Source organism: Myotis lucifugus, unplaced genomic scaffold, assembly GCF_000147115.1.
Source record: "Myotis lucifugus unplaced genomic scaffold, Myoluc2.0 scaffold_66, whole genome shotgun sequence".
Taxonomy (NCBI): domain Eukaryota; kingdom Metazoa; phylum Chordata; class Mammalia; order Chiroptera; family Vespertilionidae; genus Myotis; species Myotis lucifugus.
Genome location: NW_005871114.1, coordinates 2961161 through 2972367, shown reverse-complemented (window position 1 = coordinate 2972367; position 11207 = coordinate 2961161). Strand labels below are relative to the sequence as shown.

Sequence of the window (11207 nt, the reverse complement as noted above, 5' to 3'; positions counted from 1 at the left end):
CCACCCATGCACCAGGCCTCTATCCTATATAATAAAAGGGTAATATGCAAACTGACCCTAACAGCAGAACGACTGGGAATGACTGGTCACTATGACACACACTGACCACCAGGGGGCAGACGCTCAATGCAGGAGCTGCCCCCTGGTGGTCAGTGCGCTCCCACAGGGGGGAGCTCTGCTCAGCCACAAGCCAGGCTGATGGCTGCCAGTACAGCAGTGGTGGTGGGAGCCTCTCCCGCCTCCTCAGCAGCGCTAAGGATGTCCGACTGCAGCTTAGGCCTGCTCCCCGCTGGCAAGTGGACATCCCCCGAGGGGTCCCAGACTGCGAGAGGGCACAGGCCGAGCTGAGGGACTCCCCACGAGTGCACAAATTTTTGTGCACCGGGCCTCTAGTATTTATATGTTCAACAATTTATATCAGCATATATTCATGTATATATCTTTTATATGTTGGGTTATAAGTGAATACTATTTTGTCGTTTGAAGTGTTCCAGTTTGGGCTATTGGGAGTTTGTGCAGTTGGCTCCTGTGTCAACTTAATACTCCTCATTGCTGCGGTGTTTTTTGATTACTTCCTTATTTTCTGGCACTACACGATGCTCCAGGCTCACCTTGTATATTTCCTGTCCCAATCCTAGAATCAGCCATTTCTCCAGGGAAATCTGGTTCCCTTTATTGGGGAGTGACTTTAGAACACAAAGTTCTGGGGGCTATGTATGCTCATTGCTGCTTGGGTTTCACTGTTTTTAAGGCTTAGAGCAAGGAAACAAATATCCTAAACCTTGTATACACACAACTATAAATATTGCTCTATTTATCAATCTGCATATTAAATTAGAGCTCATAATGATGCCTCCAGCTCTAATCCATCACTACCTGGATCTTTCTGGCCACCTCCCCTTACTTGTCTGAAACCTTTCGCTCCAACCTTGACTCCTATGTCATCCTTTACTTAATTGTTCGATTCCAGTATACATGTATTGTGCTCTCAGAATTACGAACCTTTATTCCCACGGGAAACAACTTTATCAAGTAAAGGAATGTGGTTTTGTACAATTCCTTTTGCCTTTAGTCTTACAAACCTCGCCTTAGGTCATCACTTTTCCCCTACCAGCTTCAGTGCGGTTGTTTCATAACATTTGTAATACAGTTGGATTCTTTTGTCAAAATCTACATTCCATTTTGGGATCCCTTAACCCCCTGAATGATTTTTAAAAAAATTTGTATACATTAAAGTTCATTCTTTGTCCTCTAGAGTTCTATAAATTTGACAAATGCAGTTATGCATTCACCATTACAGTATCATACTGAATAATGTCACCATCCTAAAAAACCCTCTGTGCTTCACCTAGTCCACACTTCCCCCATCCCAATGAATCTTTGACAACCACTGATCTGTTACTGTCTTTATTTAAATTAAAAAATATTTTAAGCCCTGGCCGGCAGCTCAGTGGTTAGAGTATCAGCCCATGTACCAAAGGGTTGCAGGTTCTAACCCTGGTTGAGGGCCTGTACCTGGGCTGCAGATTTGATCCCTGATCCCGGTTGGGGCACATGTGGGAGGCAACCAATCGATGTGTCTCTCACATCAATGTTTCTCTCCCCCCTACTTCCTCCCTTACACTCTTTCTGAAAAATCAATGGAAAAATTATCCTCAGGTGAAGATTAACATAAAAATTTTTTTTAAAGTTTAGGAACTTTTATAAAGTGATTGGACTTCTATAGATAGCGATTAGTTTATTGGAAATGAACATCTTTGACCTTAAAGAATTACTGCTGTTATTAGTTATCATACCTGCAATTCATGGATTTGGGGCATGCCTCTTAAAGTGGAATTACATTTTCTCATTCTTAAAGAAGTGGCATCTCACTCATTATCTCTGCAGACTTTGAGGCCTTTAGAGGAATCAGAGAACTTGGGTGGAGTAGTAGGATGAAGGTAAAGAGAATGCTTCAACAGAAAATGTAAGAGATTTCATGCAGGGAAAGAGGCAGTAGTTGTAGCTCAAGTAAGAGTGGTTATGTGTAAATTGTGAAATAGTGATGTAAACTAAAGTAATGCCTACACAACACAGACTTCACTAAGTACTGGGATCAGGTTAGACATTTACCTGTAGTTTAGGACCTTCATTTCAATCCTGCAAACTCCTTATTAAGTGTCTGCTCTGCTTGAAGTTGCCATGTTACATGCTCTAGGCCTGCTTTCTTCTGGTGCCACTGCTTGGTCACATATTTCCCTTGTGGAAGAGGGGGCCATTCTGCAACATTCAAGGGCTCCCCTTGCCTTGGAGTTCAGGGCATTCCTCTCTGACTACCAAGGCCACTGGCTTATCCTGGAAAGACAAAGACATGGGGGACCCCAGGTCATTCTTCACTCCCCACCCCCCTCTCTCAATATGGCTCCAGTTCCACAGTTGCTGTTGAATATCTAAGATCACTTTAAATTTAGGGAAGGGGGTGGAGAGGTCTTGTGCTGTGGTCAAGAAGGGACTTCCGCTCATTTCCCTCAGGTGCACTGGGTTACTTCTGAAAAAATAAATGTAAGATATCCGGATATGTGCATGTGAAGAGGAAAGGAACTCACACCTGTTGAGTGCCAGCTATGAGCAAGGATGTCTGTTGAAAGTGTGGACCCTGAGAAAGAAGATACCTATTAAGAAGGACTCTTGGTGGCTAAGTGGGCTCAATTTTAAAAACAAAACAAAACAGAGCTTCGCAGCCTTTTCTTCACATGGCCCTCTCATGCAAACTGCACTGCAGGCAGAAGCCTGCACTGGACAGCCTGTCTCTGCACTGAGCTGCCTGCCTGCACTGCATTTCTATCATCTGATCCAGCCCTTATAAATGAGTTCCTGGAATCCTATTTCAACCAATAGGACTGAGACTTTCCCCATTAGAGCTGCACGGCTATATCCATCAGCTTTTTCACTGACCAATCAGAGCCGCTCCATTTGGACCAATCAGGGATCAGGGGCTGGCACTTTTGTCTATATGTCAGCTCCCCTCTGGCTTTGGGAGCGCACTTTCCCTTTCCACTGAAAATCAAATTTTCCCAGGTGGAGCTGAACCGCCAAAGATATCTCTCATGAGCAGAGCAGTGCCAGCCCAGAGCAGACTGGCACAGAACGGACCAGAGCAGAGACTAGCAGTCATTGATTATTACTGAGCTTCATTACTTGGTTAGGTGTTTGTACAATGGTGATACCCTAATGCTACTAATTTTATTCGTTCATTATTTGAAATATTTTAAGGAAACTTACCTTCATCAATGATTTAGTTGTCTTCTGGTACATTTTGTGCGGCAAAGGCATATTGGGTGTTGATACTTCCCCCTTTTATTTACTTGTTTTCAGAATAATAAGTTGGTTTCAAAGGTGAACAATGGTTTATTTATAGCATTTTGATGAACACTTGGTGTCAACCTGTCTGATGTGTTTCAACCCATTTCAGTTGTTATTTCTAATTGCTGCTCAAATTTTTGCTATTTTGGTTAGTTGTCTCTGAGTCCTTTTGACACAACCCTGGGGGTTTTAGACAGTGTCCTTGCTTCTGGCATGACAACATATTCTAGTCTCATCTTTCATACTTCCTGTGCCCGACTTGAAATCGGCCATTTCCCCAAAGAGTCTTGGTTTGTTTTAGTGGAAAATAGCATTTAGAGATCACAATCTTGAGTTGGGGTAGAAGGTAAAGATAAGACCTATAGAGGGAATGATAAAATGAGCCGTGTGGATATTTGGGAGAACAGCATTCCAGGCAGAAGGAACAGCTGGTACAAAGACTCTGAGGCTGGAACAGAGGAAGCAAGGAGAGGAAAGTAGTAGGAAAGAAAGTCTGAGAGTGAAGGGGAACAGGCCAGTTGGAAGGACTGTAGTTTTGTTTGGAGTGAAATGGAAGCCATTGGAGGGTTTTGAGCAGAGAAATTATATGATCTTTTGTTTTGTTTTAGTTGAGTCACTGTGGGATCTGGGTTGAGATGGACTGAACAGAGCTAAGAGCAGAGTCTGGAAGAAGGGCATCACAATAAACCAGGTGAGAGATGGTGTGGCTTGGGAGCAGTGGAGGAAATGAGAACAGGTCATATTCTGCATATATTTTGAAGATAGAAACCAAAGAATTTGCTAGAAGAATTGTACTTGGATTGTGAGGATAGAGAATTCAAATGTGACTATGTTTTATGGTCTGAGGCATAAATGAAATTGTAACATATCATGGTAACATGACTGGCATCTCTTCTGTGGGTCGGTGCCATGTTTGTGGAGAGGGGGAGGAAGGACTGAAGAGGGGTCAGGCAGAGCTTCACAGAGGACTAGATAACCTGACTCATGAAGGATATGTAGGAGGACCAAAAGAACAAGAGGGGAAAGAGCATTCTGAACAGAAGAAAAACTTGTATAAATGCAGAGTCATGAAAGGACTATGGTTTGGGAATTATAATTTGTTTTTAGGCTGCAGGGACCTAAGGCAGGAAATGAGGCTAGAGAGGCAGAGAGAGACCTTACATATTACATGATAGGAATCTGAATTTTATTTTAGGGATGATAAGGAGACTAGAATTTTTTAAGCCTGGGAATGACATTATCAGGTGTGCACTTTAGAAAGATCATCTAGGCAGCAGAGTCAGAAGAATGAAGGTACAGAAAAAACAAAACTTTAAACATTCTAAGAATTATCAAAGACCATTTCATCATTAAAATAGGATGACTATCTTCACCCCTTTATCTCTGAGTGCAGTTTTTATATTTTACTTCCTATTACAAATGATTATAATTTTTTGTTTAAATTTAAAATTTGTCTTTTAAGATAAAGTCTTGGGCCTTTAAAAAGATGCACAAAAACCCTATCTCTTTTGTAATTATTCTTGGATAAATGAAAAGTAATATTACTTAACTATCATGTTTTCATGATGCTGAGGAGGGTGTGAAGACCAGACACTGTGATTAAATTGTAGCACAAAGCATGCTACTATAAAAGCATTAAATGTCAAAAGGGTCACATAAGATGAGTTGGGGGCTAAAACTATGCTTTCATTACTATATATTCAACTCTGATGACTTTTTCCTTTTTATGAAGTGCTAATTATTATGAGATTTTATCTCCCCGGCCTAACCAGAAGTTGAGCACTTTACTTGATAGTTTCTCTATGATGAAATTGAAAGACATTGAGTCAATTGTCAAAATAACCTTTAATCAATGATGCAGTGTCCAAGTAGAACATGAGAGGAGCCGTGGGATTTTAATTTTGTTTGACATAGAGAACGGTTGCCCCAGACTTGACGTGCTCTGCCTTTCTTTCACCTAACCTCTCACTCACTCTGGATCTTCCCCTTGATCATTCTCTTCTCCTTCTAGCTTTGACGGTCTGTTCTCCAGTCTGTAGTTCACAAGATGTGGACATGCTCTTTTTCAAGATTGTCTCCAAAACAATGATGCCAAGACAGTTATAAACCCATTATAAAATTGCTGGTTTTCCCTTATACCCCATTATATTACTAAAAAACAATTTTACCACAATAGGACAAATATGAAATGTTCTTTATTAGAGATGGAGTCTAATTGGCTTTGGAAGAGACATTCCTTTTTTTTTTCCAATTACTATAATTAGTTGTTATTATGAATGCAAAATCCTGTAATTATGAACCATTTAGTAAGATAAAGAGTCTTGTTGTACAGGCCCAGATAAAGGCATCAAACATTTATTGAGCATATACAATAGGACAGGTGTGGTGCAAGGTAACAACAGAGATGCCTAAACTAAAAAATCAGCCCAGCCCTTATTAAAAAATAAAAATGATTGAAAGTGCAGTCATGCACCAAATAACAATGCTTTGGGTTAATAACAGACCACAAACTAGTATACAAAGGTAAAAAAAAATTCCTATCGCCTAATGATGTCATAACCATGGAAACATCATAACACAATACATTACTTAAGTGTTTGCGGTGATACTTGCATAAACACACCTACTGCACTGCCAAGTATACAAGCACAGCATGTGCAATTATGTACAGTGCATAATACTTGATAATGATAGTAAGCAACTATGCTGACTTATGTGTTCACTATACTATACTTTTTTGTTGGTATTTCAGAGTGTACTCTTTCTACTTGAATAAAAAAGTTTGCTGTAAAGCAGTATGTTGTGTTATACCAACAGCAGCCTCATGCATCTTGTACTTAGTGTCTCTTGATTGCATTATTTTCTCCTGTGCTTGATTTAATCTTTGTTGCTTAATACAGTAACATGCTGTACAGGCTTGTGCCGAGGAGCAGTAGGCTATACCATATAGCCTAGGTGTGTAGAGGCCCATCTAGGCGTGTGTGCCTGCACTCTGTTTGCACAAGGACGTAATCGCCTAACCTTGCATTTCTCAGAACGTATCTCCATCATTAAGTGGCGGGTGACTGTACAGCTAAGAATGCATGTTCTGTATAGAGTCAAATACAATCTTCAATAGTCACAAGTTTACTGGCTTATGTAAAGAAAACACCTTATGGTATAATTGGCTTCAGACAAAAGTTCTCATGCTGGAGAAGCAATGTAGAAGAAGCATGAACTAGGAATCAGGAACCAGATCTACATTCCTGCTTTGCTGCTATTCGTTCATTCATTCACTCACTCATCAAATATTTAATGAGAGCCTACTCTTCGGGAGAAACTGTATTAGATGCTGGGAGCACCTACCTGCTCTTTATTTTTGTGAACACGTGTGGCTTAACTTTTCCACGTCGCTGACCTTGGTTAGACTAGATGGCTGAAGTTTCTTTCAAACCTAAAATGCTAAGGTTTCTGACAGCCTCTTGGAGGGAGAAGCTGCCCAGGCAACCTTGGGGCTTGAGGACTTCCCTTCCTCTCAGAGGATTAGCTCTTGTCCTGATTTCAAAATAACTTCGTATACACAGTTTTTAGACCTTTTGGCCAGCCTCTTATCTGTATTTGGGTCATCTTGACAAAGCCCAAGTGTAGCAATTTCTGCTCAGAAGACGTTAAGAGGCGGAAGTCGTCTGGAAAAAGGTGTACAACTTGCGTCAGTACAGCTAGAGAGCTGTTCCCAGCGAGCAGCCTCCGGCGCCGTCGCACCGGCCTTCCGCCCAGTAACACTTCTCCTGCCACTGGCTGATGCGTCGCTTGGAAGATCCTTTGCTCTTCGGGTCTAATAAGCCTCGTAAAAGGATTGCTCGTCCGGGACCAGGAGTGATCAGCTTCCTGGGGCGGGAAGAACTGTCCTTGCCTCCCAGTTTTCCCAGTGGGTACCAAGGTAACAAGTTTCTTGTTATCTGGCTTCGAAATTACAATAAGTAAAGAGCATTTTTGCTTGCAGTCAAGGTACATTTTTTTTTTTCCAAAGGGGGAGAATGGGTTTCTGTAACAATGAGAGAAGGAAAGAGCGGGAGAGAAATATTTGAATACGAACACAGAAAGTTACAACCCTGGGAAGCCTTCTGGTAACTACGGAAATGAGCAGCTGGACTCCTCCGCCAAGGCCAATCTGTTGTTTCCAGTCAATGAAACAGAGTTAGAGGTTCCTTCCTAAACGGGCCGGCAAGTTTAGCCCCTCCCACGAGCCGGAGGGTCTGTTATATCTCTGTTCCTTGAGTACCTCTCTCACTGTGACCGACCACAGCAAGCAGAGGCGGAAAAAAAAAAAAAAGAGCAAAGAGGAAGAACACAAAAGCTGCCAGTTATGGAAGATGTAAAGGGTAAGAGCAAAATTGATTTGATCCGAATCCTTAAGGACAAAAAAAAAAAAAAAGAGGAGAAAAACAAACAAACCCAAAGCCCAGACCAAAAGCAAGTACTTGAAAGAGCAAGAGGCACAGAGCCCTAAATGAACTTTCCCACCCTCTCCTCTGAGAGGAGGCAGAGAAAGAACTTTGGGAAACTTTAAGAAGCGAGCCCGGTGGTTGCAGTCAAGGGTGGCTCTTGAGGCAGCTGAAGGGGCTCATGAATATTCATTATCCATTTGTATTCAGATCTGGGTGGTTTTTTTTAAAGAGGTAAATGACTTCTTCCGTCCCCTTGCAGTTTAAGAGGCAGCTGCCTCATTTATAGTCCAGAGGCATCTTGCTTCGGTCGGGACCTCAGCGTATTTGCTTGAAGATGCTGGGCTCAGTTGCAGATTTGTTTTGTTCTCTAATTTCCTGCGTGCTTTCCTGTTGTGAAATTAGCAAAGGCTTCTCTGCAGGGAGTTAGAGAAGTTAATGTGGCTAGAAGCTGTCACAACAGGACCCCGGAGTAAGCTTTTTGCAAAAGACTGAAAGCTTGGAAGGAGTGTGGGAGTGTGTGTGTGTGTGTGTGTGTGTGTGTGTGTGTGTGTGTGTGTGTATGGGGGGAGGCCGTGCAGAGAGGGGATGGAGGGCTGAAGAAGAACAGTTTTATCTTGAAAAAGCAAGGCGTATTTGACTGACTATATTTAGATTTTGTCGAAAAACTACAAGAGCAGCCGGCTTTGCACAAATGGTGTGCGGTCTCTTGTCTTTTACCTCTTTTGGGCATTTTCTGCCAGGACGGAAAGCTAGCTGCTTGCCAGTCCGTGGGAGCCAGGAGGAATCTCTGCAGACATGTGAGTGTGTAGGGTTGCAAACCTCCTTCATTATCTCTAGTTTCTAATAACTCCACGCGTTTTTATCACATAGAATGCGGAGGAATGAAATGAGCAACAGATTTCTTAATAAGGTTAATAACGACAGCCGTTAACATTTACTTAGTCTGTGCTGGGAGCTGTGCTAAGCATGTTACATGTGTTACTTATGACTCACATCAATGTATGGAATGAGTGGTACGTTACCATCCCCATTTTATGGCTGATGGAGTTGAGGTAGTAGGAGAGGAGCTTGCCTTGGGATCTCACAGTAAGTGGTGAGTGTGGATGCAGGCAATGGACACAGCATCCGCGGGCCTTTCTATTTCCCATGCTGTTGCTCTGCTCCCACCGCTCTCGCTGTGCTACTGCCCGGACACTTGATTCCAGGTTTGCAAATCCTTGAAGCTACTGGGGCAATGCTACTGTGAAATTGCAAGGCTGGGGAGGAATGTGTGCTTTCCTGTCAAGTTCACATATTTTTTTTTTCTCATTTGGTACTCATGGCCCTTCTCTGTGGTAGAGCCCAGTTACTGTCATATTGCCTTTCACAGAAAAGAGAGACCGAGGCCAGGATGGGTTAGGTGATAGGAATCATCCAACTAGACTAGACCAGAAATCCCCCGACTCTGGTTTCTAAGCTGCAGAGCAAGCCTTCTTCCCCACCCCCAGCCGCTTTCAGTTCCCCAAAAGACCTTGCTTGGTTCCTCCCTCCCAGACTGTTGCAAGGAGCTTATCTCGGCCTCTAAGGCCTGTCTGTCTCTCTTCTTCCCGTTTAGCGTGGAGCCATGCTGCCTGGGTTTGAACCCCAGCTCCATCATTTACTGACTGCGTGCCTCAGTTTCCTCATCTATAAAATGAAGATAATATAATATCTACGTAATAGAGTTGTTGTAAGGACTAAATGAGGGATTCACACAAGGTTCTCAGAATAGGGCCTTATGCATATAAGTACATGCTCAATAAATGTTAGCTGTCGCAATCCCTCCTTCAGGCCTCGTCTTGGTTGTTAGACTTGGCTTTTTCTTGGATGTTTCTACAACACCTCACCACTTAATGCCTACGGTGGTTTGTCATACTTGTTTACAATCCTGCCCTCTGAATTGCCTTCCCTGTCCCCCAACTATAATTTTTTAATTTACCGTTGGATCTTCAGGGTCTGGAACAATTTTTAGCACACAATGGGCACTCAATAAATATTTATAAACTTAGTATTCTTTTAGTTGATGTTCATCCAAGAGTCAGGAGGCTGGTTTAAAAGGGGACCTTTGAGTTTGCTATAGAGCTCCCGCTGGTACATACAGTTCTTGTGCAATCTGTAAAGACATCCCTCTAATCAGTGGTTCTCAACCTTCTGGCCCTTTAAATACAGTTCCTCATGTTGTGACCCAACCATAAAATTATTTTCGTTGCTACTTCATAACTGTAATGTTGCTACTGTTATGAATCGTAATGTAAATATCTGATATGCTGGATGGTCTTAGGCGACCCCTGTGAAAGGGTCGTTCGACCGCCAAAGGGGTCGCGACCCACAGGTTGAGAACCGCTGCTAAGTGAATACACTGAAAAACAAAATGCATCCCTACCAGGTGGGTGATAGTCCAAGCTGATGCAGCCCCATGCCAGGGTGCCCAGTTTGGCCAGTCTAGCTCTGGCTGAACTGCAGTCCCCAATACCCCTCAGCCAGGGGACAACTGGAGATTTCAGATGCCTCATAGCACAACCTCAGTCTCTCTGAACAGAACATATGGTTCCAGAAATAATGTCTCCCCAGCCTCAGTCTTTTATAGCACAGTCTGAGACAATGGACTCTGGTATTAGAACAGCAGTTCTCAACCTGTGGGTCGCCACCCCTTTGGGGGTCAAACGACCCTTTCACAGGGGTCGCCTAAGACCATCGGAAAACACATATATAATTACATATTGTTTTTGTGATTAATCACTATGCTTTAATTATGTCCAATTTGTAACAATGAAAATACATCCTGCATATCAGATATTTACATTACGATTCATAACAGTAGCAAAATTACAGTTATGAAGTAGCAACGAAAGTAATTTTATGGTTGGGGGTCACCACAACATGAGGAACAGTATTAAAGGGTCGCGGCATTAGGAAGGTTGAGAACCACTGTATTAGAAGAAAACAAACACTATAAAGGTTGGCACTGGGTAAAATCATGAAGTACATTACAATTGCTTCTAGCACCCTCGCTTTCTTCTCCCTGGCATACCTTCAAACCAATTTGACAAATATTATTGTGTCTACCATTTGTAAGTCCCTGTGCCAGATGTGTGGGATATAAACAGTCTGCTTACAGTCTAGTGGGAGAGACAGACACATATACAAACAACTCTAATTGAATCCAGACTTTATGAAGTGCTAGTAATAATAGCGGACATTGATTTAGTATTTACTATATGCCAGGCACTGTAATTATTTTATGCATTGTTTCATGTAATCTTCAGAATATATCTATGAATATAAGGTTTCTGCGTCTCACAGCGTGAAGGGAAGTATGTGGGCCTAGGTCACACAGCTAATAATAGGCAGAGGGGGAATTTAGACCTATATTGTTAGGCTGCAAAGCCTGGGGTCCTAATGCATTAAGTTCTCCTACCT

The 11207-nt window shown here is 42.4% G+C and overlaps 1 protein-coding gene across 2 annotated transcripts in view; it reads left to right on the top strand.

The window, feature by feature from the left end:
- Positions 1-7463: 7463 nt before the first annotated feature.
- The window catches only part of ENTPD1 (ectonucleoside triphosphate diphosphohydrolase 1), an 84901-nt gene continuing 81157 nt past the window's right edge, over positions 7464-11207 (top strand). For both annotated transcript variants that reach the window (XM_014456928.2, XM_014456926.2), the window contains exon 1: positions 7464-7703. Coding sequence is in view for 1 of the 2 variants with exons in the window: in XM_014456926.2 (XP_014312412.1) it covers positions 7688-7703 (16 nt within the window). In the remaining variant the exon portion in view is untranslated. The remainder of the gene's footprint in view (positions 7704-11207) is intronic.